The sequence below is a fragment of the Anas acuta genome, chromosome 9, assembly GCF_963932015.1.
Source record: "Anas acuta chromosome 9, bAnaAcu1.1, whole genome shotgun sequence".
NCBI classification, from domain to species: Eukaryota; Metazoa; Chordata; class Aves; order Anseriformes; family Anatidae; genus Anas; species Anas acuta.
In genome coordinates this window covers 14,927,920-14,948,651 of record NC_088987.1, presented here as the reverse complement: position 1 = coordinate 14,948,651, position 20,732 = coordinate 14,927,920, and the positions used below count along the sequence as shown (strand labels likewise).

At 52.3% G+C, this 20,732-nt stretch overlaps 3 protein-coding genes and 2 long non-coding RNA genes across 7 annotated transcripts; 1 reads left to right on the top strand and 4 right to left on the bottom strand.

Moving 5' to 3' along the window:
• On the bottom strand, positions 1-4,794 carry PIGX (phosphatidylinositol glycan anchor biosynthesis class X). The gene is made up of 6 exons (XM_068692865.1): positions 4,653-4,794; positions 4,498-4,561; positions 4,003-4,144; positions 2,440-2,653; positions 1,258-1,358; positions 1-201 (listed from the first exon to the last, which is right to left on the bottom strand). Exons 1-6 carry the CDS (start codon positions 4,792-4,794, stop codon positions 40-42), a joined length of 825 nt encoding a protein of 274 aa, XP_068548966.1. The 3' UTR covers positions 1-39.
• Positions 4,795-6,136: 1,342 nt separating this feature from the next.
• On the bottom strand, positions 6,137-7,348 carry LOC137861442 (uncharacterized). The gene is made up of 2 exons (XR_011099602.1): positions 7,232-7,348; positions 6,137-6,807 (listed from the first exon to the last, which is right to left on the bottom strand). It is a non-coding gene; the product is annotated as an uncharacterized lncRNA (long non-coding RNA).
• On the top strand, positions 6,744-8,485 carry CEP19 (centrosomal protein 19). Its single transcript, XM_068692866.1, has 2 exons — positions 6,744-6,878; positions 7,179-8,485. Exons 1-2 carry the CDS (start codon positions 6,749-6,751, stop codon positions 7,538-7,540), a joined length of 492 nt encoding a protein of 163 aa, XP_068548967.1. The 5' UTR covers positions 6,744-6,748; the 3' UTR covers positions 7,541-8,485.
• Positions 8,486-11,289: 2,804 nt separating this feature from the next.
• NRROS (negative regulator of reactive oxygen species) lies at positions 11,290-16,848 on the bottom strand. 3 transcript variants are annotated; one of them, XM_068692861.1, is made up of 3 exons: positions 16,430-16,848; positions 14,196-14,319; positions 11,290-13,964 (listed from the first exon to the last, which is right to left on the bottom strand). In XM_068692861.1, exons 1-3 carry the CDS (start codon positions 16,561-16,563, stop codon positions 12,003-12,005), a joined length of 2,220 nt encoding a protein of 739 aa, XP_068548962.1. In that variant the 5' UTR covers positions 16,564-16,848; the 3' UTR covers positions 11,290-12,002. The 3 variants fall into 3 exon arrangements, with proteins under 3 accessions (XP_068548962.1, XP_068548964.1, XP_068548963.1); XM_068692863.1 differs by having other exon boundaries at positions 16,504-16,845; XM_068692862.1 differs by lacking the exon at positions 16,430-16,848 and adding an exon at positions 15,214-16,381.
• A 541-nt stretch (positions 16,849-17,389) lies between these two features.
• Positions 17,390-20,260, bottom strand: LOC137861099 (uncharacterized). Its single transcript, XR_011099374.1, has 2 exons — positions 19,900-20,260; positions 17,390-19,516 (listed from the first exon to the last, which is right to left on the bottom strand). It is a non-coding gene; the product is annotated as an uncharacterized lncRNA (long non-coding RNA).
• Positions 20,261-20,732: the final 472 nt, after the last annotated feature.

Here is a 20,732-nt window from a genome sequence, read left to right as displayed (position 1 = left end):
TTAGTTTTGCTGCACAGAGCTCACTCGCTCCTTGTTTCTTTATTCTGAGCAGGTGACTAGGGAGAAGAAGTGTCCGTGCTTGCATACAGCAGCAACAATCAGACTGGAACAGAACACTGTGGCAAGAAGAGTCACAACGCACACTAAGGCACTATGTTGCTTGAGCCCCACTGGAACCTGAAGAGTCAATTCTTCATATGCCTACAAAAGAAAAATACATGGATTACGCACACTTAACAAGCTGTTTCTGACTGCAGATTAGAGGACTAGTAACCAGACCACTGTTTAACTAGCCCTTTCCTAAGGCTTGATTTTTTAATCCCAGAAGAAAACTGAGATGGAACTTAACCTTTCGATTTACTGCCCGTAAAGAGAGCCAGTTGGTCTTATTGTACAAAGCTCAAAAAGTTTCTGCTACATTTTGAATAGTAGCTATTTATATCCTCCTCGGCTTTGTTCTTACTCTAAGCTTGCCAGTGAGGACATGTACATAATACAGCACTGAATAGAGACACTCTCTGAATGAGCATTTTGCAGATCACTGAGAAGCCAGTTTTCTCCATGGGAAACAACTATTTGGCTTCTCTGTGATGCAGAAAGCTCCAAAACACATAACAGACATCTGCAGACGTCTTAAACGTAGGAAAACATGCATGTTACACAACCAACAGATTTGTTATTACACAAATTGGTCTTATTTCTGAATCTCTACACTAGCACAACCTTTTTGAGTTTGTAAAGCAGTTGTTGACCACACTAAGGATCCAACTTTCCTCAGTTTTGAACACTATAAAGAAAACTTCATCTATCTAGACCCTTAGCCAATCCAATGACAAGCAGCAGTGGCCTTTTTTAAAGATCTTACTCCTTCAACTTTAGGGGGGTTACTCCTTTTTCTATTAGATAGGAACAGGGTTCTCCCACTTTGCTACTCATCTGAAAAACCTATACTATGTTTTTTCTTAATTTAGTGCCAATTATATCCTAGGATTCGAAGCAAAGTATTAAGGAAAAAAAAAAAAAAGATGAGGAGATGCCACTGTCAAGAGCACAGAAGAGCACTGAGCAATTGCAGGCACGTCAGAATGGCAGGACGACACCCATTAAAACCAGGTCAGAAAGGAAGGGAGCCTCTGTAAGAATTCACACAACAAGGCTTTTATTGATTATGTCCTGTGCTCTGCAAGTTGCTCATCGCAGAAAGAGGCAGCACTGTTAAGCAAGAACCAAGAATTTCCTTCAGAAATATGAACTCACAGGTTTGTGTGCTGCGCTGTACCACTGGCAGGGGTAGTCCCTTTTCCCTGAGCAGGGAGCTTCCACTTCAGCAGGCTTCCAGCTCTCCGTTGACAGGTGATCTACATAAGACAGATACAGTGGATACCTATGGAAGAATCTCACCCATGTGATCTTGGACCTTCTGTCCTTAATGGGGCAAAGAATTCACCTTTGGCCTGCACAACCCTCAACTCTAGCCACAGTTAGAATTTCTCTTCTCCAAAACCATGGAAGACATTCTTTCGTTTCTCCCAGCTGACCTCCCATTGACATATGCAACAACTCTCCTCCAAGTCTTTAAAGGCTTTCATATTAATAATAAATATTTTTCCTGCTCATCAATATTAAATATGGCAGAAAAAAATAGAAGTATTTCACACTCCTTTTATCTGACCAGGCAGTCTTTCCTGCGCCTAAGTTTATCCCAGAAAATCACTGCTCAAATAACACCCAGAATAAGATAAAGGAGCTGAGAATCAGTGGCACATTTGATGTGGGGGCTAACAAAAACAATTTCATGAAAAATGAGTACAATTTTTAGCAAAAACAGAGAACTCCAATGTTCACATAAAATATTCACTGTCAGAGGATACCAGATTCTTGTTTTAGAAGAATTTGGGAACCACAACCATCAGAAAAAGTGTTTGCTATCTTTTCTCCCCTATTCAAAGTCAGGAAGAAAAGCTTGGAAACCTTTAGAATACTTTGGTTGCTCTAAGTACCTGACAGTGAATAATTTTTAATACACACTGCACAGCCTCAGCTGCCACAAGAATGCTGTGAAAACGTGGTCTGAGCAGCCGATCTTTAACAAACCAGGGCCTGCAGGGGGTGTGACAAACAGACCAACTGCCAGTACTTACAGGCAAAAGAGCCCATCCCCACAGTACAAGGGTTTGATGGCAGCAGCACAACTCCAAGCAGTCTGTTAACAATCAGTCTGCCTTTGGTCAGGCAGCAGCGTCCACCCTAATGCGCAGCATATGCTGAGAGGAAGACAACGTGGCCTTTATCAGGGCTGCTATCCTCCCCTCGTGTTCATGTGGGGGGTTCATGTGGAATTTCCTCCACCTCCAGAAAACAGGTATAAATCCAGATTCTGTACTACCCACAGCTCCTCCTCTCTCCCCAAAAAGAGCACACAAAGAGCCTCTATCTCACCATCGCAGCAGCAGACCAGTACTTCTGGACTCTTCAGAGCAACCAGTGCCTCCTCCCCGTCCCCTGCCGGCCGGTGGTACCGCACATGCACAGGCAAAACACCTCTGAAACAGCGCGAACAGCGAGGGTCGCGTTCCAGGTACAGGAGAACCACAAGGCCTGTGGCTGAGTACTCAGGAGCCTCCACATCAACGACGTCAGGAATTAACACCGCCTGCACGTACACAAAGATCCAGATGTGGTCGCAACCAGAATCAGCACAGGAGAGAAAGACGGGGAAAAAAAGAGGTATGAATATTTCATGCATGATTATGGGACTTAAGTGATCACAGTCTGCTGCGGTAAGCTAACGCAGCATCAGAAGGGGGGAAAAAGTTTAACTCCTGCACTAACACGCTTTTCTTCAGAGCACCAAGGAAACTACTGTTGGAGTTTATTCTGTGTGTAGGGGAAGGGTTTCACATTTGCTTACTTTGAACCCCCGCAGCTGTCTATAACAGCTACTCAGAAAATCTTTAAGTATCTCTCTGATACTTACCTTCAGCTGTACAACTTAGGTACCCTCCCAGGAGATGCCCAGCACCAAGGCGGCGTTGGGAAGTGATTGTCTCCTCTCATTAGACATGGCAGATTACTGCAATGCAATTCTAGTGGAAACCTTTTTCCTAGTTCTATTTTCTAACACTGGGCCCAATTTCTTGGTTAGGAGAATCAGGTTGGAAATTCTGTCCTTACGCTGTTACAAAACAGCTTTTCAACTCACTCTCCAGTAAGTCATTCTTACCTATGGAAAGTCTGCAATGCAACCTTTCTGATAGCCTGACACTAACTGAACAGGCGCTAATTAGTAACACCAATTAGCAAGGCTGTAATTGCGCTTGCAAGCATTTCAACAGAAGCTGCTCAGTGGCATTGCCTCTATGTTTTAACTGAATTAAGCACCTAAGGAGATTACCATAAAGCCACAGCCTAAACACATGTCTCTCTATCCAACCCATGAAGCGTGTTTTGGAAGGTAGGAAGGAAAGCTGTGATGAAACAGAAGCGGTGACACTCCTCAGTCTGGATCCACTTGAAGCACACCAGGGAAGCCACTGCTTGCACTTTTGAAGACCTTGACACAGCGTCTTGGCAGGAAGACCGAACAGCCCAGTTGAAAACTCTCCCTGCCTGTTCCCACCCTACTCCTGTGTTGCTGGGGTTAATCATCCTTCTTTTCAGTCTGAATTGCTTTTACCTCGATACCAATATTCTACCAATAGCTTTTACTTATCTGAGGCTAAGCAGAGCTGACAGGCATGCCTGCGTGTAGAAACATCAGCAGCACATTACACAACACTTGCCCTGTGCCAGGCGGTGCCGGTACGACAGCGATGCACTGAGAAGTCACAAACATCACTGTGCAGCAACTTCCAGGCCAGGGAACAAACCACCTTGGTCTAAGGAGCCAGACGATGACCAGAGAGTGCAACTTCCCGAGCAAGGCATTCTTCAGCTGCTGGCAGAGCAGGTGAATGCCCTTACCTGAGAGGCTGCAAGCGGCCTGACCCTCTGGGTCGTTACCTTCGTTAAGTTGTGTTGCTGCAGCGATGCCAGCTCGTAGGGATCCACGTAGATTCCTGGCGGCAGGTGACTTCTAGCAACCACCGTGCATCCTCCAGCCCACTCCCCGGTTTCCCCAAGGTCAACCTTCACCAGCAGGTCCCTTAAACCAAGGCACACAAGCAGCATGCTTACACCCATGTTTCCCCAGGCAGCACAGCCATGCAGGGAGGCAAGGTGCAACTCTTGCGTGTCCCGCACTACAAACTCCTGTCCACCCAGAGCCATCCCGTCCTCACCAGCCAGGAGCCTGTGGTTCTGATGGCTCACCCTAATCACATCCCCAAACCCCAAAGCCGAGCACCCCAGACCCCAAAGCTCAGCAGCACACCCCCAAAAACCCCAATCCCAAGCACCACATCCCCCAGACCCTAACTCCAGCACTGTGTCCCCCAGACCCCAAACCCGGTCCCACGACCCCAAACCCGGTCCCCACGACCCCAAACCCGGTCCCACCTGTGGAACCCCTCCTGCAGCAGCTCCTGCGTGACGGCGGCTCCCCGGCCGGCAGCCTGCACCTCTGGGGAACACCACAGCGCGGGTGAGCGCCGGCACAGCGCCGCCCGCACCCACCACAGGGACCCACCGCGCCCGGTGACCGAGGCACTCACGGAGGGCGCAGAGCAGCGCCGCCAGCCCGGGGCTGAGCCCCGCCATGCCGAGCCTCCTCCTCACGGCCCCGCCGCCCCGCCCCGCCGCCGGGCCCCAGCGCTGCGCTGCGCCCCCCCGCGCTGTGGAGGCCGGGGCGGCCATTTTGTGGCCGGCGGGGCCTGAGCACCGGTACCGGCACCGGTGCTCGCCGGGCTTCCTACGGGCACCGGGAGCGCTGCCGCGGTCCGTGGAGGCAGGGGATGCCCTGTCCCTGCCCACCGCCCCCCGTGGCTTCTGCTCCCGTTTGTCGTTCTCCCCCAGGGATGTCCCTGCCGTGATGCTGCTTACGCTCTACAGAGGGATTTCGGCCGTTGGAGGCGTCGCTTCTCGTTTTAAGTTAGCAAAAGGGACTCTTAACTGAATTCTTCTTTATTATTATTATTATTATTTTGAGCTATTTTTGCTTTAAAGGAGAGCCACTGTTGTTAATTTTCAGTATTGAGGAATATTACTGCGAATTTGAACGCTTTCCTATGTGTTTTTAACAAAGAAGAATTCCGCCACCTCAGCTTCAACGTAACTTTTAAAGATTACTACTTTTTCTTGATTTGGAGCCATCATATATTTTTAGTTTTGTTTTTCGTAATTCCATGCTTTGCCTTCTTGCAGGCTGTAGCACAGTCAGAGATAACCTGGACATTCAGCACATTTTGACTTGAAACCCAAAGGAAAGCAATGCGTGCACCCAGAGCACTGAGCTGGGATGGAGGATCTGCAGCAGCATTCCTGGATCTTTCGGTCTCCTCTCATATGCCATCCAACCTGAAGGAGCGGCGTCAGAGCTAAAGGAGAAGCTGACACCGAGGAGGTCTCGAGCATGTTGTGTGTGGACAAATATCAGGCAGAAAAAGAGAAGCTGTCACTGTTAGCCAGGTTAATGTTCCTCTCCCCAGTTGCCAGATGAAATGCTTCAGAGAAGAGCAAGAAGGATAATTATGGATGAGCTTTCTAACCTCGTTCACTTCGTAGCTGACCTATGCGCTGAGATACTCGAGGGTTTCACAGTCCTTATTCATTAATTCCACAGTCATTCATTTCACAGTCCTTAGTTCATTAAAAATGAATTTCTAGGGCATACAGCCTGGCCTTGCCACTATATGAATACAGCTATGGATTTAGAGAGTCAGTCAGCTCTTCCACCCCATCCGCCTCCTTCTCCACCTGTTGTGTGTGGCAAAAGTTCCCTGCTCTTCCCCACACAACAGCTCAGTATTTTCAAACCTTAATAAATCATTGACCTTCACGATCATTATATAGCTTAAACTCTACCAACTCTAACGCCCTATGTCCGAAGCATTTCTGCTTGTCACTCTTAACTTCTCAGTTTCCTTGGTGGTCTACTTTAGCTTGAAAATGACTAAACAGGTGGATGTCATTTCTCTTTAAAAGCAATGTCATATTTTCATTGATGCCTAAAAAGGAATCTAATCACAGTTGTTCTTCATTTTGAATCTCCTCTCTCCTTATCCCATCCATCATTAGTCATAGATATGCTGCTGTACTGAGATCACTCTGAAACCATAAGAAACCTTTACAAAAAAACAGACTTGCTGCCCTTCTTCTTATGTTTGTGTTTTTTTGTTTTGTTTTGTTTTGTTTTTTGTTTTTTTTTTTTGAAAAGGAATTCCCATGTTAGATACACCAACTGTATGCGTGCAGGCTTCTCCCTTACCTTATGAAATGTGCTTTAGGTATCATTTGACTGTGCAGTTCTTTACTTAGCTGTGGACTAAGAATTTAACTTGTGTGTGATATGTAATCCAGATTCAAAAGCCAAGAGGTGACAAAAGTGTAAATGAACCCTCAAGAGTCATTCTGCTCCCCATGCCCGGCTCAAATTGCACATAAGGATGTGTTCAAGTCCCCCCAGAGTTAGAGAGACTTGCACTGTGGTGCACGTTGTTACTGCATGTGGGTCACTAATCCTGATAAAAGACAACGACCAAGAGCCACTCATGCTTTCTTTCCCTTTGTTCCTGTTTTTCAGTGAGCGCTGAAGTTGCTGAGGACTCTTCCGATAGAACCGAGCGCGCTTCAGCTGTCAGCAAGAACTGCAATGGCTTGCGTTGCGAAGAAGTGCGGCATTCGCTTTAAGCCTCCATCCATTATCCTGATCTATGAAGAAAAGGACAAGGAAAAGACTCGCCAGCGCATCATGCCTGTCAGGAATTTCTCCAAGTTCTCAGGTGTGGTGTTTTTGCTTGCAGCATGCCCCCAGTCCCCTCCACACCCACAGGAGGAGCAGCTGGTCAGTAACACCACTTTTAGTCACTGCTGGGTAGCTCTGCACCAGCAGGCAGGGAGTGCACAGCGGGCAGGTTTTGGGTAATGCTCCCTCTCCTGGGAAGCCCAGGTCAGCATCTTAACCCAAGCAGTGGCTCTGCTAAACCTGGAGGTCTCACTTGTGAGGGCTTGGGAGTGGTGGATCTCTTTGTATGAGGAAATTTGCTTGTCCCTGTAATTCTTCAGGGTGGTTCTCTCTTCAGACTGCAGCATAGCTGCAGAGCAGCTGAAGAATAACCCTCGGCACAAGGCTTACCTAGAAGGAGTCTCACTACGTCAGCTAGAGAAGCTGCACAGCTTGCTGAAAGGTCATCTGAGAGGAGAGAGTCTGGCTGAGAGCCTGGAAAAGGTTCAGCGGGAAGAGACCATCGACCCGGAAGAGGATATGAACAAACTGGATGACAAGGAGCTAGCCAAAAGGAAGAGCATCATGGATGAGCTCTTCGAGAAGAACAGGAAGAAGAAGGATGACCCAGATTTTATCTACGACGTGGAAGTTGAGTTTCCACAGGATGAGCAGCTGGAGTCCTGCGGCTGGGATGTGGAGTCAGGGGAAGAAGTCTGATTCCAGGCAAAGACGACCTAGGTGGGCAGGGACAAATCCCATATGCCTAGCAGAGAGAATGGTGTCATCCTACTTTGCTGTATCCTCTTCAGTTCATCAACTAGATGAACTGAATTACATAGGCCTCCGATCCTCCATGGCCAAAGGCATTGCAGCAGTTTCAGGTTTAAATAAACTTTAAGAAATGGAAATGGGACAGCTGAACTTGTTGGGTGTTTTTAATCTTTTCCTATGTGTGAGTGCCTACAATAATTTAAAATTATTTCTCTTTCATGTGTTTACATTTCAGTCCGCTTTGGCTGAGAACCTCACCAACTTGCCTTGCTGTGATTTCTGCTCAGCTTGATTTGAAAATGAAGTCTTAAATATTTATATCGTGGAAGCAACATTAAAGCTTTATTGTATGCATATGGTATTTATTGCTACTTGTAATATGAAATGTGTACTCGGCTATTTGCTGGATAAATCACCACTGCAATGAGCATATTACTCTCACGTTCCCTAAGCAGCGCTTAAATTTGCAGCTTCGGGTTACACAAATAAAAATCCTTATTTTTAAGAAATGGTATATTTAGAAAATAAGTTGTTCTTGAAAGTACTCTGAAAAGGCAGTGATTTCAAACTGATGAAGTGAGGCCTTTTCCTTCCTTATGCTGCCAGAGATGATGCTCTTTCAGTAAATGCTCGGTTCTAGGAAAGTGTGCTTACACTATTTGAAAAAAGTAGTGTGGTAGAAAGTTATAGAGTCCAGGGGTGCTGTTAGAGTAAAACAAAAATTTTACCACCGTTGCCTCATCAGACTACAGTTCCCAGCATACTCTAAATAGTACCAGGGGAGAAACTGATGTGGCAAGTAAGCAAAACTACAGCAAAAACTCCTCCAAGTAGCATTTTGGTGATCATTGAAAAGTTTCTCTCTGTGAATAAATAAATATTTTAACTATCCCACTGAAGTTCTAGCCCTGTTGCCTACCTCCCTGGTTTGTACTCTTCAAGACATGCTCTCTTGTGAGAATTAGGTTTAGGATTCTTTAGAAAATGATGAAATGATAGACGCTGAAATGATAAGGGTCAGTTCTGTGATAAATCTTGCCTTCAGCAAGTCCACTTCTGCACACTGGGCGTCCTGCTGCAGGCGAGCAGCTGGAGAGGAGAGCAAACTGACTTCTGTCCTACCAGCTGAGAAGCAGTCTGGGCCCTGGTTGATATTTGCATTGCTCACAGGCGCTCGTGGTGCCAGCCGTGGTTTCCCAAGCATTGCACAAACCTTCTCCTGGCTCCTTACCTCATCGTTAGTCATCATTCCCTGTCTGCTGCCTTGTCCAAGGCACCCCTCCGGTAGAGCCTCTTCCTGGGCAGCTCCTGGGACTCCAGTGGCAAAGCCAAGGCTTTTAACACTTCTGTTTGCTCCAGAAAGCCCCCACAGAGCCAGAGCAGGAGCCCTTGCTCTCCTGCAGCAGCAAAATCAGCCAAAGAACCCCAAATCAACCACATGTGAGCAAAGCTGCAGAGGCTAGCGATTACAGCAACCATTAATCAGCGCAGCCTGCAAAGTGACTATTCTCTTGGTGATGATGCAAGAGGAGGAACAAGCCCAGCTTGCCCCAGGCCGAATACAAAGGTCTGGCAGCTCAAAAAGCCCCAAAAAAAACCAACACATTAATAACTTTAAAACAAAAAACAAAAAACAAAAAAAAGACGCTGCGAGAGAAAACATCTTGCTCCTTTTCTTGTGTTTTCCCTGGATGGGGCATCTGGAGCTTAACGCTTCCACAATCACAGCACAATCGAGCTTTGCCCAAGCTGAGCACTAAGCAGTGGCTGAGGGATTCACGCCAGGAACCGCTCCATCTGCGGCATCGTGCTGGTAGGAAGTGGGAGGTGACCAAGGTCAGCCAGATCTCCCAGCAGGATGATGTACAGCTCTGCAATTAGCTTTCAGGGCAATTAGCGTCCAGGAAAATCCCCATGTGAGGCTTCTCATCGCAGCCAGCCCCTGCCCCAGCCAGCTGTGGCTTTCCCCACAGGGAGAAGATCAGCCTCCTCCCACCCTGCGCACTCGAACTGCCCCAGCTTCATGCCGCCAGCTGGATCAGGAGCTTTTTAAACGACACAGGGGCAGGAGAGTCATTCAGCGTGGTTTAGTCCGCAGAGCATCGTACTACAGCCGCCTTCCTCCTGAGAGTGGCGATAAGATGGTGGCTGTGCCGAGCAGCAGCCCCTGTTGCACATCAGATAAGGCTCCACGTGTTGTGTTTTTTTTTTTCTGTTTTCAACTCAGCTCTCTGACTGCATGCCACTGGTGTAGCAGAGACAATGATCTCCTCTGTGGCCACAGGGCAAGCGGCTCCTTGCTGCAGAGAAACCCCAGCAGCTTGGGTTTGCTCCTCGGGAAGATCCCAGGCGTCACTCCCAGGGCACTGCAGATGCGCCACAGCCTCCGAGCTGGGCAGGAGGGCTGCCACAGCACACGGGGTGAAACCTCTGCCCCCGTCCCAAGGCACACAGGTGGCACGGGGCATCGCAGAAATATTAAAGCATGGTGCTACGTCTCACCTGTTCTCACTGCAAAACTCCTGCTTGGAAGATTTGGGTAACGCCGTGGCATTAGCTCGGCAGAGGCCACCGTTGGAGGGGGCAGGCAGCCGGGGTGCGTTATCTCAGTGCTACTGGGGTGCCTGCCCCTGTCGAAACAACTTCCCTTGCTTTCCTCTAAAGAAAAAAAAAATAAGATATGATCCTCTCTGGTTAGAGCAGAAGCGAAATGACGTCTCAGCCTCGTCAATAGTGCCTTGGAGTTTCCTCCAGGGGTGCGCCGGGCCGGGCCAGCAAAAATACCCGTGATGATGCAAGAACCCGGCTGCAGAGTCTGGCCTGGAGGCACGCTGGTGTGACTGCCTTGGTGGGTCAAGATACTTTTTTTTTTTTTTTTTTGTTAAACAGGCTCTACGTTTGCTCATCATTAAATCTCTTTTTCTCACACACCTCCCGCAGCAAGCTCATTTACATTAATTAAGGCTGCATGGACGTTGTGCTTCCACACTCCGAGGTTTGCACCTTGAGCGACACCAGCACCTCTCACTGCCTATTTATTAAAACCCCATTCCTCCACCAGCTTTTCACATGAATATCACCAAATCCCAGCTACCTCCGTGCTCACCCAACCGATTTTACCCACCCAGAGCACAACATCCTCACTCGGCGGTGGGAACACAGGCGGGGAGGCAGCGCCAAAAGCCTTGCTGCAGTTGAGGTGAAGGCACCCACTGCTCCCGTCGCTGATCCTGCTGCTTCCCCTTGGCTGACCCACACACACTGCTCCCCGTCACCCATGCTGTATGCACACATCAGGCAGCAGTGGCCACCCAGTTGCCACCCCAGCACGTGGCCGTGTCCCCAGCACCCTGCCAAAAGGAGCAGCAGCAGCTGCAGTGGAAGCACACATCAACATCCACATGCACCCCCCAAGGCTGGAGCCTGTGGGGATGCAGCCATGAGGGGTTCCCCAGCTGGCACCTGGTTCGGTTCTGGCTGTTTCTGTCTGAAACAGGGCCAGAAAACTGCCCTGAGCTGCGCTGAGGCAGATTTGACAGTCTTTCCCGAGTCTTTCCAGCATTAAGCTGGCTCCCCTCCTGCAGCATCCCTGCCCATGGCTCCACGCTGGGGTTTCTGCACCCACGGGTTTTGCTTGCCCCATTTCTCACAGGGCATGCCACGACTGGGGCCAGGAAAGATAAACAGATGATAAGAACAGTACCAGCAATATAATTTATTCTCGTGTCTTTTGGTCAATATTTTGCATTGTTGCAACTTGAGGTTCTTTCCAAGGGGCTCTTTTAGACAGGATCCAAGCAGCAATGCACCAAAATGCCCCGCTGACACCGCCTCGTCTCACTGCCATGCAGGGCAGCGTGGGGTGGGGATGGGGATGGGGACTGTTCTGCTCGGGGCACCATCACTGTTTCAATCCTTTTTTTCTTAGTGATATATCCCGCAGAGACATCCAGGCTGAAGTTTCAGTGACAAATCCAGCAAGCCAGAGCTCTCGCTCTTACTTCTTTCACCTTCTACACAGAGATTTCAACCCTTGCCCTCCAGAACCCACAAATGCAAAATGTTCACCATGGAAGTTCCCAAGCACCAGGGTGGCTTTGGGGTTTCACAGCTCACACCAGGAGTCGACCAGAGGCTTCAGCAGTGCCAGCGCCATGCAGCCACGTGCCAAGGTGGTGCATTGGCCCCTGGGCACGTCCTATGGGCACACGTGGGGGGCAGCTGTGTCAGGGTGAATAAATAACAGCAACCACCCCATATGGAGGAAAACACTTCCCTGCCGGGTGACCCGGGGCAAGGACGTGCCAACAGCAGCAGCACCAAAATGCTGCACATCTCATGGCTAAGGTTTCGCCTACGCTCACCATCCCGAGTGCCACTGGCCCTTTCTCCTCCTCACCCTCACCCATCAGTAAGGGCTAGATGCCCCGCACCGGCTCTTCAACATTTTTAGCAGCTTCTGCTTGAGCATGAGGAAGACCACAGCGAAGGCCACCAGGAGCGTCAGGCAGGTGGGCAGGGCGAGCACCAGGTAGAGGAGGGCCATGTTGGCCACCTTCCAGCGGCAGGCCCGCAGGACAGTCTCGGGCAGCGCCCGGGCGCTCAGCGTCCTGGAGTCGTAGCTGCAGGTCAGCTCGCGCCCGTCGGGGACGCGCAGCTGCTCCACGCGCTGCAGGGACTCCCACCAGCCCAGCGTGCAGCAGTTGTAGGGGTTGCGGCTGAGGTAGAGCTCCTGCAGGCTCCTCACCAGGGGCGTCCGCGCCACGTCCGCGGGCAGAGCTGGGAGGCTGTTGTCCCGGAGGTCCAGGCTGCGCAGCTTGACGGTGCTCAGTGACGCGGGGAGCGCACTCAGTGAGTTCCCTGACAAGTCCAAGGCCGCGAGGCTCTGCAGGGTGGAGAAGTCCACCACAGCAGAGGAGAGGCTGGTGTTGCGGAGGGACAAAACCCGTAGAGTGGCAGCAAGGTCTTGAAGCCACCCCGGGTCCCCGGACAGGGCCTGCTGGTTGTCAGAGAGGTCCAGGTGTGTCAGCGATGTCCCTCGGAAGGGCTGGCCGGCCAGTCCCTGCAAACCGCAGCCGGCCAAGTAGAGGCGGCTCAAGGTCTCGATGCCCCTGATGTCCACGCAGGGAGGACTCTCCACCTCGCTTGCAAGAGCCGGCTGGGGACACAGGTCAAGCCGGTTGCGGCTGAGGTCAACTGTAGTGATCTTCCTGGTGTAGGTGAAGACTTCAGCGGGGAGCGCCCGCAGCCTGTTGGTGCTGAGGTTGAAGAGCTGCAGGCTGGGCAGGGTGGCCCCAGCACCCACCTGCAGCTCCACCAGCTGGTTCTGGCTCAGGTCAAGGTCCGTCAGCATGGCCAAGGGGTCCTCCTCTGACAGTTGGAACGTCTCCAGGCAGTTCTGGTTGAGCTTCAGGTGGGTCAGGGAGGGCATCTTGGCCAGGAAACCCTCCGGCAGGTACCAGAACTGGTTCTGGCTCATGTCCAGGAGGCGCAGGGAGGAGAGGTTGCTGTAGCAGACCTCGTCCCAGAGGTTGACCGTGGTGATGTTGGTGGAGTTGCCGTCAATGATCAGGAACTGCACGGTGACATCTGCGAGGGAAGTGCCGTTGGGGAGACGCTGATAGAAGGTCATCTCGTTGTCCTTCAGCAGCAAGGAGTGCAGCTTACTCTGCCGGGGCAGCACAGGGAAAAACAGGAGCCGGTTGTGGGACAGGTCCAGCACCTCCAGTTCAAAGAGATCGTCACTTTCAAAGGCCAGAAACCACTCGATAATGTTGTGGCTGACATTGAGCACCTTGAGCTGGGTCAGGCCGAAGTCCACTATGCATGGCATGTAGTTATAAGCTATGTTGAGCCTCTGCAGCTTCTGCAGCCCTTCAAAAGCTTGGTCGATCTCAAAGATGTAGTTCTTCTCCAGGTTCAGCTCCAAAAGCTGCGTCAAGTTGGTGAAAACAGACGAGTCCAGCCTCATGATAGCATTCCTGGCCACTGACAAGGACTCCAAGGATGGCAGATTCAGGAGCAAAACTGATAACATGTCCTCAGTGAGGCAGTTTCCAGATAGATCAAGTATCCGCAAGGCTGGCAAAGCAGAAAGAGCAGCTGCTGTCTGCGAGTAGTTGGTGAAGAGGAGGTTGTCTGCCAAGGAGAGCACGTGGAGGCCTTGGCTGCCCAGGAAGGTGCCAGGCTCGATGAGGTTTAGCCGGTTCTTGGACAAGCTGAGATGCTTCAGCTGGGGGTATGGGAGCAGAGAGCCATGGCCCAGGACCCGGATAGTGTTGTCATTGAGCAACAGCTCTTCGATATCACCTTGAAGATTTCCTGGGACAGAGCTCAGCCACCTCCCAGTGCAGTCTGCAGTGCTCTGCACCTAAAGCAAGAAGCAGAAATGCGACACCTCTTTGAGAAGGAGGAGACGGGGGGATAAGAATTTTGGGGAGCAAAGTGGGGATGGAGGTGGTGGCTCCACACACAGAGCTTTGGCATCCCAGTCCAAGCCTTAGCTCCAGTGCTAGGCCAGTATCTGGGAGGGCAGGTCTGGAGGTGCCTGGGGTTTGTAGGGCAGGATCAGGAGATCAGAACTGTGAGAGTGAGGACTTACGTGCTTGCAGCCACCAGGAGACATCGCCCAGGCTGCGCCCACCCCATTTCCCCATCCCGCTGCCAGCAGGACCAGAAGCAGGGAGAGACCGGGCAGCAGGGCCTCCATCTCAGCAGTGGCTCTCCTGTAGGGACAGAGGCGAGAGGGTCAGAAACTCCGGGTCAGATGCCGGGAGGTGAAGGGCTCCTATCGCAGCAGCGAGCACCATGCCCTGCTCAACTGAGCTGCGTGCTCAACTGCAACCCTCGAGGAGAGGCTTCCTTGCCTCACGGGGCTCACAGCCCCCTCCCCGGTGTCCCCCAGGGTCACCAACCCCACTGCTAGCAGAGCGTGTCCCCTCCAGCACCCACTGCTGCTGGCTGCCACCCCGAGGTGCCGCGGTGCAGCCGGGGAAGCGGCTGCTTTTCAATACGAGGTCCACGGTTGCTAATTTTGTGGAACCGGAGCTGATGGTATTTGCATCTGGGGAAAAGCTGAACCTCAGGCAAATGAGCAGCGAGGTCTTGCTGGGGGCTCGGCGAGCAGCGTTTTCATAACCGCCGGTGTTTGAAGAAGAAATCGGAGGTTATTTTTGGCAGACTGAGAAGCTGGAGCCTCACGCCCCAGAGGAAGCAGGGGACACATCCCGGTTCATCTCCTTCCATGGGACAGCCAAAAGCCGATGTGAAATCAGCATTTATTAATCCAGGGGGGTGGGAAAACCCTTCTTGGGGTGGGCTGATTTCTCCATCCCCTCCAAGCCTTCACCCCCGGAGTGTGAGAGCACCCCAGAGCACAGCACAGATCGACCCCGTGGTGTCCTCCCCACAGCACTGCTCCCCAAAACCCCACAGGCTTGGGCTGCAGCTCGGCAGTGGCACCCAAACCCCTTTGAGCCGCATCCCCCCACCCCAACTCAGCCTTTGCCCCCACCACCACCTCCTCACAGCTCAGCGTTGGCCTCCCCCAGCATCAGCAGCTCCTTCCCCTCAGCGTCCCCCCGACGGGTGCCGTGGGGTACCAGGGGCAGGTTACTCACCGCCCGGGGCGGCACGCGGGGCGTGCAGCAGCGCATCCTGTGCCCAGCAGCCCCTCCACCGCCACGCTTGGGGGGCTCTCGGGGGGCTGAGGCCGGGGGCGAGCTGCTGGCCCCCTCTCCCAGCCTCTCTCTGGCTCGGCGCTGAGTTAGCCTTTGCGGAAGGAGCTAACGGAAACTGCAGTCACATGGAGGCAGCGAGCGCGGCGAGGCACTTCGCTTACTTGATCTCGGCGCTCACACCCCGGGTCATGCACTCACAAGCAGCCCGGCAGCAAGGAGGAACCACGGGGTGGGCAGGGAGGGGGGCGCAGGCAGGGCCCCGGGGCTCAGCACGGCCACAGCGCAGAGCCAGGGCCCTTTGGGGTTGGTTGGGTTTGGCCGCAGAGAACAGCCGCCGGCTGGGCAGCGCTGCCATGGGCACCCCACACATTGCAGCCCTCCAACCCCCTGATAGCCCCAGATTTCGACACGAGGCCAGGGATGCTCTTCCCAGGGGGGAATTGTTCCCCTCGGCACCCTTGGGACACCAGCGCCTGGCCTCTCGCAGCACCCAGGTGAGATTTGTGGATGTCGAGCAAACTCCGGGGACATTCCCGGATTTCCACAAAGCCAGTGCCCAGGGTGCAAGCCCGGCCCATCCCAAAGCAGGGAGCTCCCAAGCACCAACACCGATGCAGAAGCCAACGTGAAGGTGGGTCGAGGAGCTCAGTCCCGGGGTCCTCACGCACCCCAATTCCCTGCTTACGTGTGGCCAGTGATGGGGCAGCCAGCTTATTGCAGCACACCATGCACCCCCCGAGGGACATCGCTGCCGGGGTCACCCCGACCCGCCGAGCACTGCGCCCAGGGGTCCTGGGGTTCCTGCAGCCAGTGCGTGTGACCGGGCAGAGATGTTTCTTGTTCTTTTTGCCTTCACTTTAAATTTCATTTCTTCTCTGGAAGGACACTCAGCGCTCCCACATCACTGACAAAAAAGCCCTGTGGTTTCATTTCCTGCATTTTCAAGGAAGTTTGAAGCATAAAAATCAAGAAGGAAAAGAGAGAAGCACTCGCAGGCCAAGCGAAGCAGAGCAGATGTCAGAAACTCCACAGCGGGGCAAGATTCCCAGGGTGTTGCTCGAGGTCACATGAAGCACTGAGACCGGCCGATAACTACAGACCCACTCCTCGTCCCCAAAACCCTGCCACGAGCCCAGCCCACACCAAAACCACTCACCTGACAGGCAGAAAGGCAGGAGCTGGAGGAAATTCCCCCCAGGGCTGGGAAACCTGAACACTGAGCATCCTCACCTGCGGCCATACACCGGTCCCCGCTGATCCAGAGGCTCCCAGGAGAACCTTCGATGACATCCACGCAGTGCCACCAAGTCAGGTGGTGCCCCAAGGGTCGAAGCAGCCTCCTCTGCCAGCTCCTTGGCGGCCCGGGGAGAGAAAACCAGGTTTTATCTCACGCCTCATCCCGTGTCAGTGAATTTGGCCGTCCGAAGCCGAGCCCCCCACAACACACCGCCCTTTTCAGAAAGCGGTCACACACCGGGGCCACTCCCTGCAGCCCGGCTCCACACGCAGGTCTCTGGCAGCACCCTTGTTTTCACACTTTCCCCACATCCTGCAGCCGGGTGGTTCTGATAATGCTCCAAAGCTGCCGCTTGCCCCCCTCCTCTTCCTCTCAAGCAGCATCACACGCCCCACTGTGAGTTCTCCCAGTAAAGACCAGCTGCACGTTTGCGGATTTTTTTTTTTTTCCTTTTTACTGGCACAGTAAAGGCACAGGGACTGAGCTGCCAATCTCACTGGCTCTTCATGAAGCTTCAATCCAGCTCAATGGCATGGCTGGGCTAAAATGAAGGCTTGCAGCGGTGCCCAAGTGTGCCGCAGCGATTCCTGCAGCTGCAGAAAACGATCAGGATCCTCCTTAAGGTTTTATACCCAGCCTCTTCCATCCCACCTCCCATCTTTTCCCTTAACAGACCCTCAGGTCGTGAAGCTCAGATCCTGAGAAGTGGGGCAGCTCCGCCTGGTCATCCCAGACTGCCGCACCCAGTGCCTGGGGGAATGGAGAAACTACTACAGAAACCAGCAACCCATTGCCTCTGATACCCAGCAGACACCAGTGTGCCCTTTTTTTTTCCTGCAAGAAATGTGATTTTTTGCCACTTTCCCCCCCCCCCCCCCTCCCCAGCAAGACCACAGCCCTGGCCATTGGGGCAAAGTGAAATGGAAACATTTCTCCCTGGGTGCATCTGCTGCCACAGCAAGGGAGAACTGGAGGGAATTAAATGAGCAGCTCTGCAGGGGAGAATGCTCAGAATCACAGAAACATTTAGTTTGGAAGAGACCTCCAAGGTCACCTAGAGACCTCCAAGATCACCTCAGGATGGTGCAAAGCATCCCAGAAATGCCTCTGGCTGTGCTCAGTCCCCAGCTTTTTGCCAATCAAGAGGAGGATGCAGCATGAAAAGAGATGGGTGGAAGAAGCAGCTGCTTTGCAAGACATTCGATGGATTACCTACAGAAACATGTCAATGCCCAGGCTCATGGGAAACCACAAACAGCATCGCAAAAAACGTTAGGAGGTCTCAAGACCTCAAAGCGGGTTGTGTCTGGGGTCTGTCACCAGCAGCATCCCATCTGAGGGGCCGGAGCAGCAGCAGCAGAAGGACCAGCATCTCCCTTGAGCCACCACAGAGGGACAAGGGTGGGAGCAGCACCCTGCCCTCTGCCAGCCCTGGTGCCCCTCAGAGCAGGGCACATCAGATGCTAGGAAGTTCAGGTGGTTAAAAAAAAAAAAAAAAAAAAAGCTTTTTAGATGGGAAACTGTGTTTAAATACTGGCTGCGAAGGACTCAGAAAATTAAAGGAAATCCATCCTTAAAACCCACATCAAATCTTTCAAACTGCCACGTGGCTGAAGCGTGCACAGTGAATGCAAAGGTATCAAGACAATGCAGGTGAAGAAGTCCCTTAATGTCATCACCTGCTCTGGATACAGCAGCACTACGTGCTGCAGCTCTGCCCTATCCCAGAAGCCGCCAGGTGCCTGGCAGTTCAAGACGAACTACGAGCAGTGGAAACCAAGAAACAAATCAGCAATCTATAATCAGCTTCAAAATCTTTTTTCTTTTCTTCCACTCTAGCCGTCGCCAGAACAACCTGCTTGCTTGTTTACCCAGCCACCCTCTGCCTTCTTCCAGGGAAACACGTGCCAGTGCTGATGTTAACAACTGAACCAAAACTTCAGGCTGCAGAGCCTCGGGTTTTGCAGCCGCTGCCGTGCCTGTGAATGCCACCACCAGAACACCCTCAGCTGGGCTGGCTGTGACTCCTGTGCTCCACTTTTACCTGCTCACCGCAGCAAAGCCCACCTTTGCTCCCCTATTTGCAGCCAGCAGGAGCCTCCCGGCTAACACCGGGCTTTTGGGTGAAAAGAGGGGACCCGAAGGGGTCTTTAATTCTGGGCATCGCTTCCCAAAGCTGCTCTGAAGGGAGCACAGGGCTTCGCTTGCTTGCCTGCCTCTGCAGAGAGGCACCAGCTCTCACACCGACACCTGTGGGGAAGGAAACGACCCAGCAGAGCGGCACTGTGCCATGAGCCTGGCTCTAGGGGCCCAGGTGAGCCACCGCCATATGGCCCGGGACCTGCACTCCAAGCAGGAGCCCCCTTTCAGCCCCAGTGCCTGAAGGCAGCAAAAGCATCCCACAAGGGGCCCGGAGGAAGGCCAAGAAGGTCTTAGTAGAAAGCAAAAGTGCATTTCTGGAAGCACAGCGCGGGAAGGAAGGGAAGAGGGGAGCTGGTCAGCGGCTCAGCCACATCCTCTTCCCAGCGGGCAGCGCCGGCCCCGGGCCAGATCCAGCATGGGCGGCTCCGTCCCTGTGGTCCCCGCTCTCCCTGCTCCCACCTCTGCCAGCGCACACAACATAAATGAGGAGGAAGTGGGCCGGGGAGAGCCGCAGAAGCGATCTCACTTCCCCCGGCCGCTGCCTCCCGCCGCCCTCGTCCACCCGCCATGCCCAGGCCAGGTTTGAGGCCTGCAGCCCGCAGGGGACAGCTCCGGCCGGCAGCGTGTGGCAGGGACCCACAGGAGATACACACACCTGAGGCCAGCGGTATAAGCAGCTGACCCACCCCAGTGCATTTACTGAAGGTTTTAGGGTAAAACTGACAGGACTTGGAGGCTCTTTGGTCACCAGAATGAGAAGGCGTTGACAGCTTCTGCCGTTACATCACTCAGCGATGCAAGCTGGCATGAAAAGCAGAGCAGCTCCCCTCTGCAGTCACACATAACTCCCTTCCTGCTGCTGTTCTGCTGAAGAGAAGTGAGAAATTGTGTCATTCATGCAAAGGGAAGCGAAACTATCGCAGCTCCCGACCAAGCCAAGCACGTCCCCACCCTGCTTGCCCTGTCGGTCAGGAGGGCCAAGGGCCCTGCCTCGCCACAGCACTCCCCAGGGCCCTTTGCCATCAGCGCTGGGAGCAAGACACCATGGTCACCTTCCCAAATCATCTTCCTCCTCCTTTGGGCTCAGCATCTCACCCCCCCAGCACTTTTGGGATGAGTGACAAAGCCTACAGGGTTTCAGGACCAGAGTGCCCTCTTGCACTTTGGGCATAGTCCTTGGACTTGTGTAAGAAAACAAAGACATGCCAGGACGTGAGTTTCTGCATTTTTTTTAAACAAAGTCTAACCTGAAGAGACATTGTCATATGTGAGACCTCATCCTTGCAGCTACATCTGGGAGACGCTCAGCATAGGCTTTCGGGTTTCAATTTGACATTGTCCTCTCGCCCCCATGTGCAAAGACTTAATACAGGAACACGAGAAGGGGAAAGCTCAGGCAGATGCTATTAATGCAGCAGATCCTCCCCTCCTGTGCTCCTTTTTCTCACTGAGAAAAGTCTTCTTTTAACAGCTGATTGTATGCTGAAAGTGAAATAAAAATATCTCAGCAGTTTACAAAGCATGAGATCCTACCCTCAAGCTCCATGAGGGCTCAGGTGCCCATCTCAGATGGGAGGAAATTGTTCCATCACCTGAACACAAAACCAAACCCAACCCCACCACACAACAAAGCACCCTAAAGAGATGATTTCCCTGGAAATCCACTGCTTGTTGCTGCTGGTAGATACAGGGGCTTTAACCACTGCACTTTTTGGGATACAATACAAAGAATATTTTAGTCAACATCCATTTCCTTATCGGCAAGTTCATCCAGCACTAAAAATACAAAGGTACATATCGATAGCCTTTTGGGGATCTGGCAGAGCCCACTTCTTTAAATTACCTTATAAAAGCCGTTGGATATGGCTACTTCTCCTAAGTGTAGGATGCCGAAGAAACAACACAACTTCATACCCTCAAGCACAAGCTCTCAGTTTCCAGCCACTGAAGTCTTTCTCATAACTGCTGTAGTCTTCCTTGTACCATGCAAACAGGTACTGGGGAATTTTGTGGATGGAGTAAAATCCACACTCCCTCCCAGATTTAACATGTTATTCACCTATAGGGAGGCTAGGGAGGG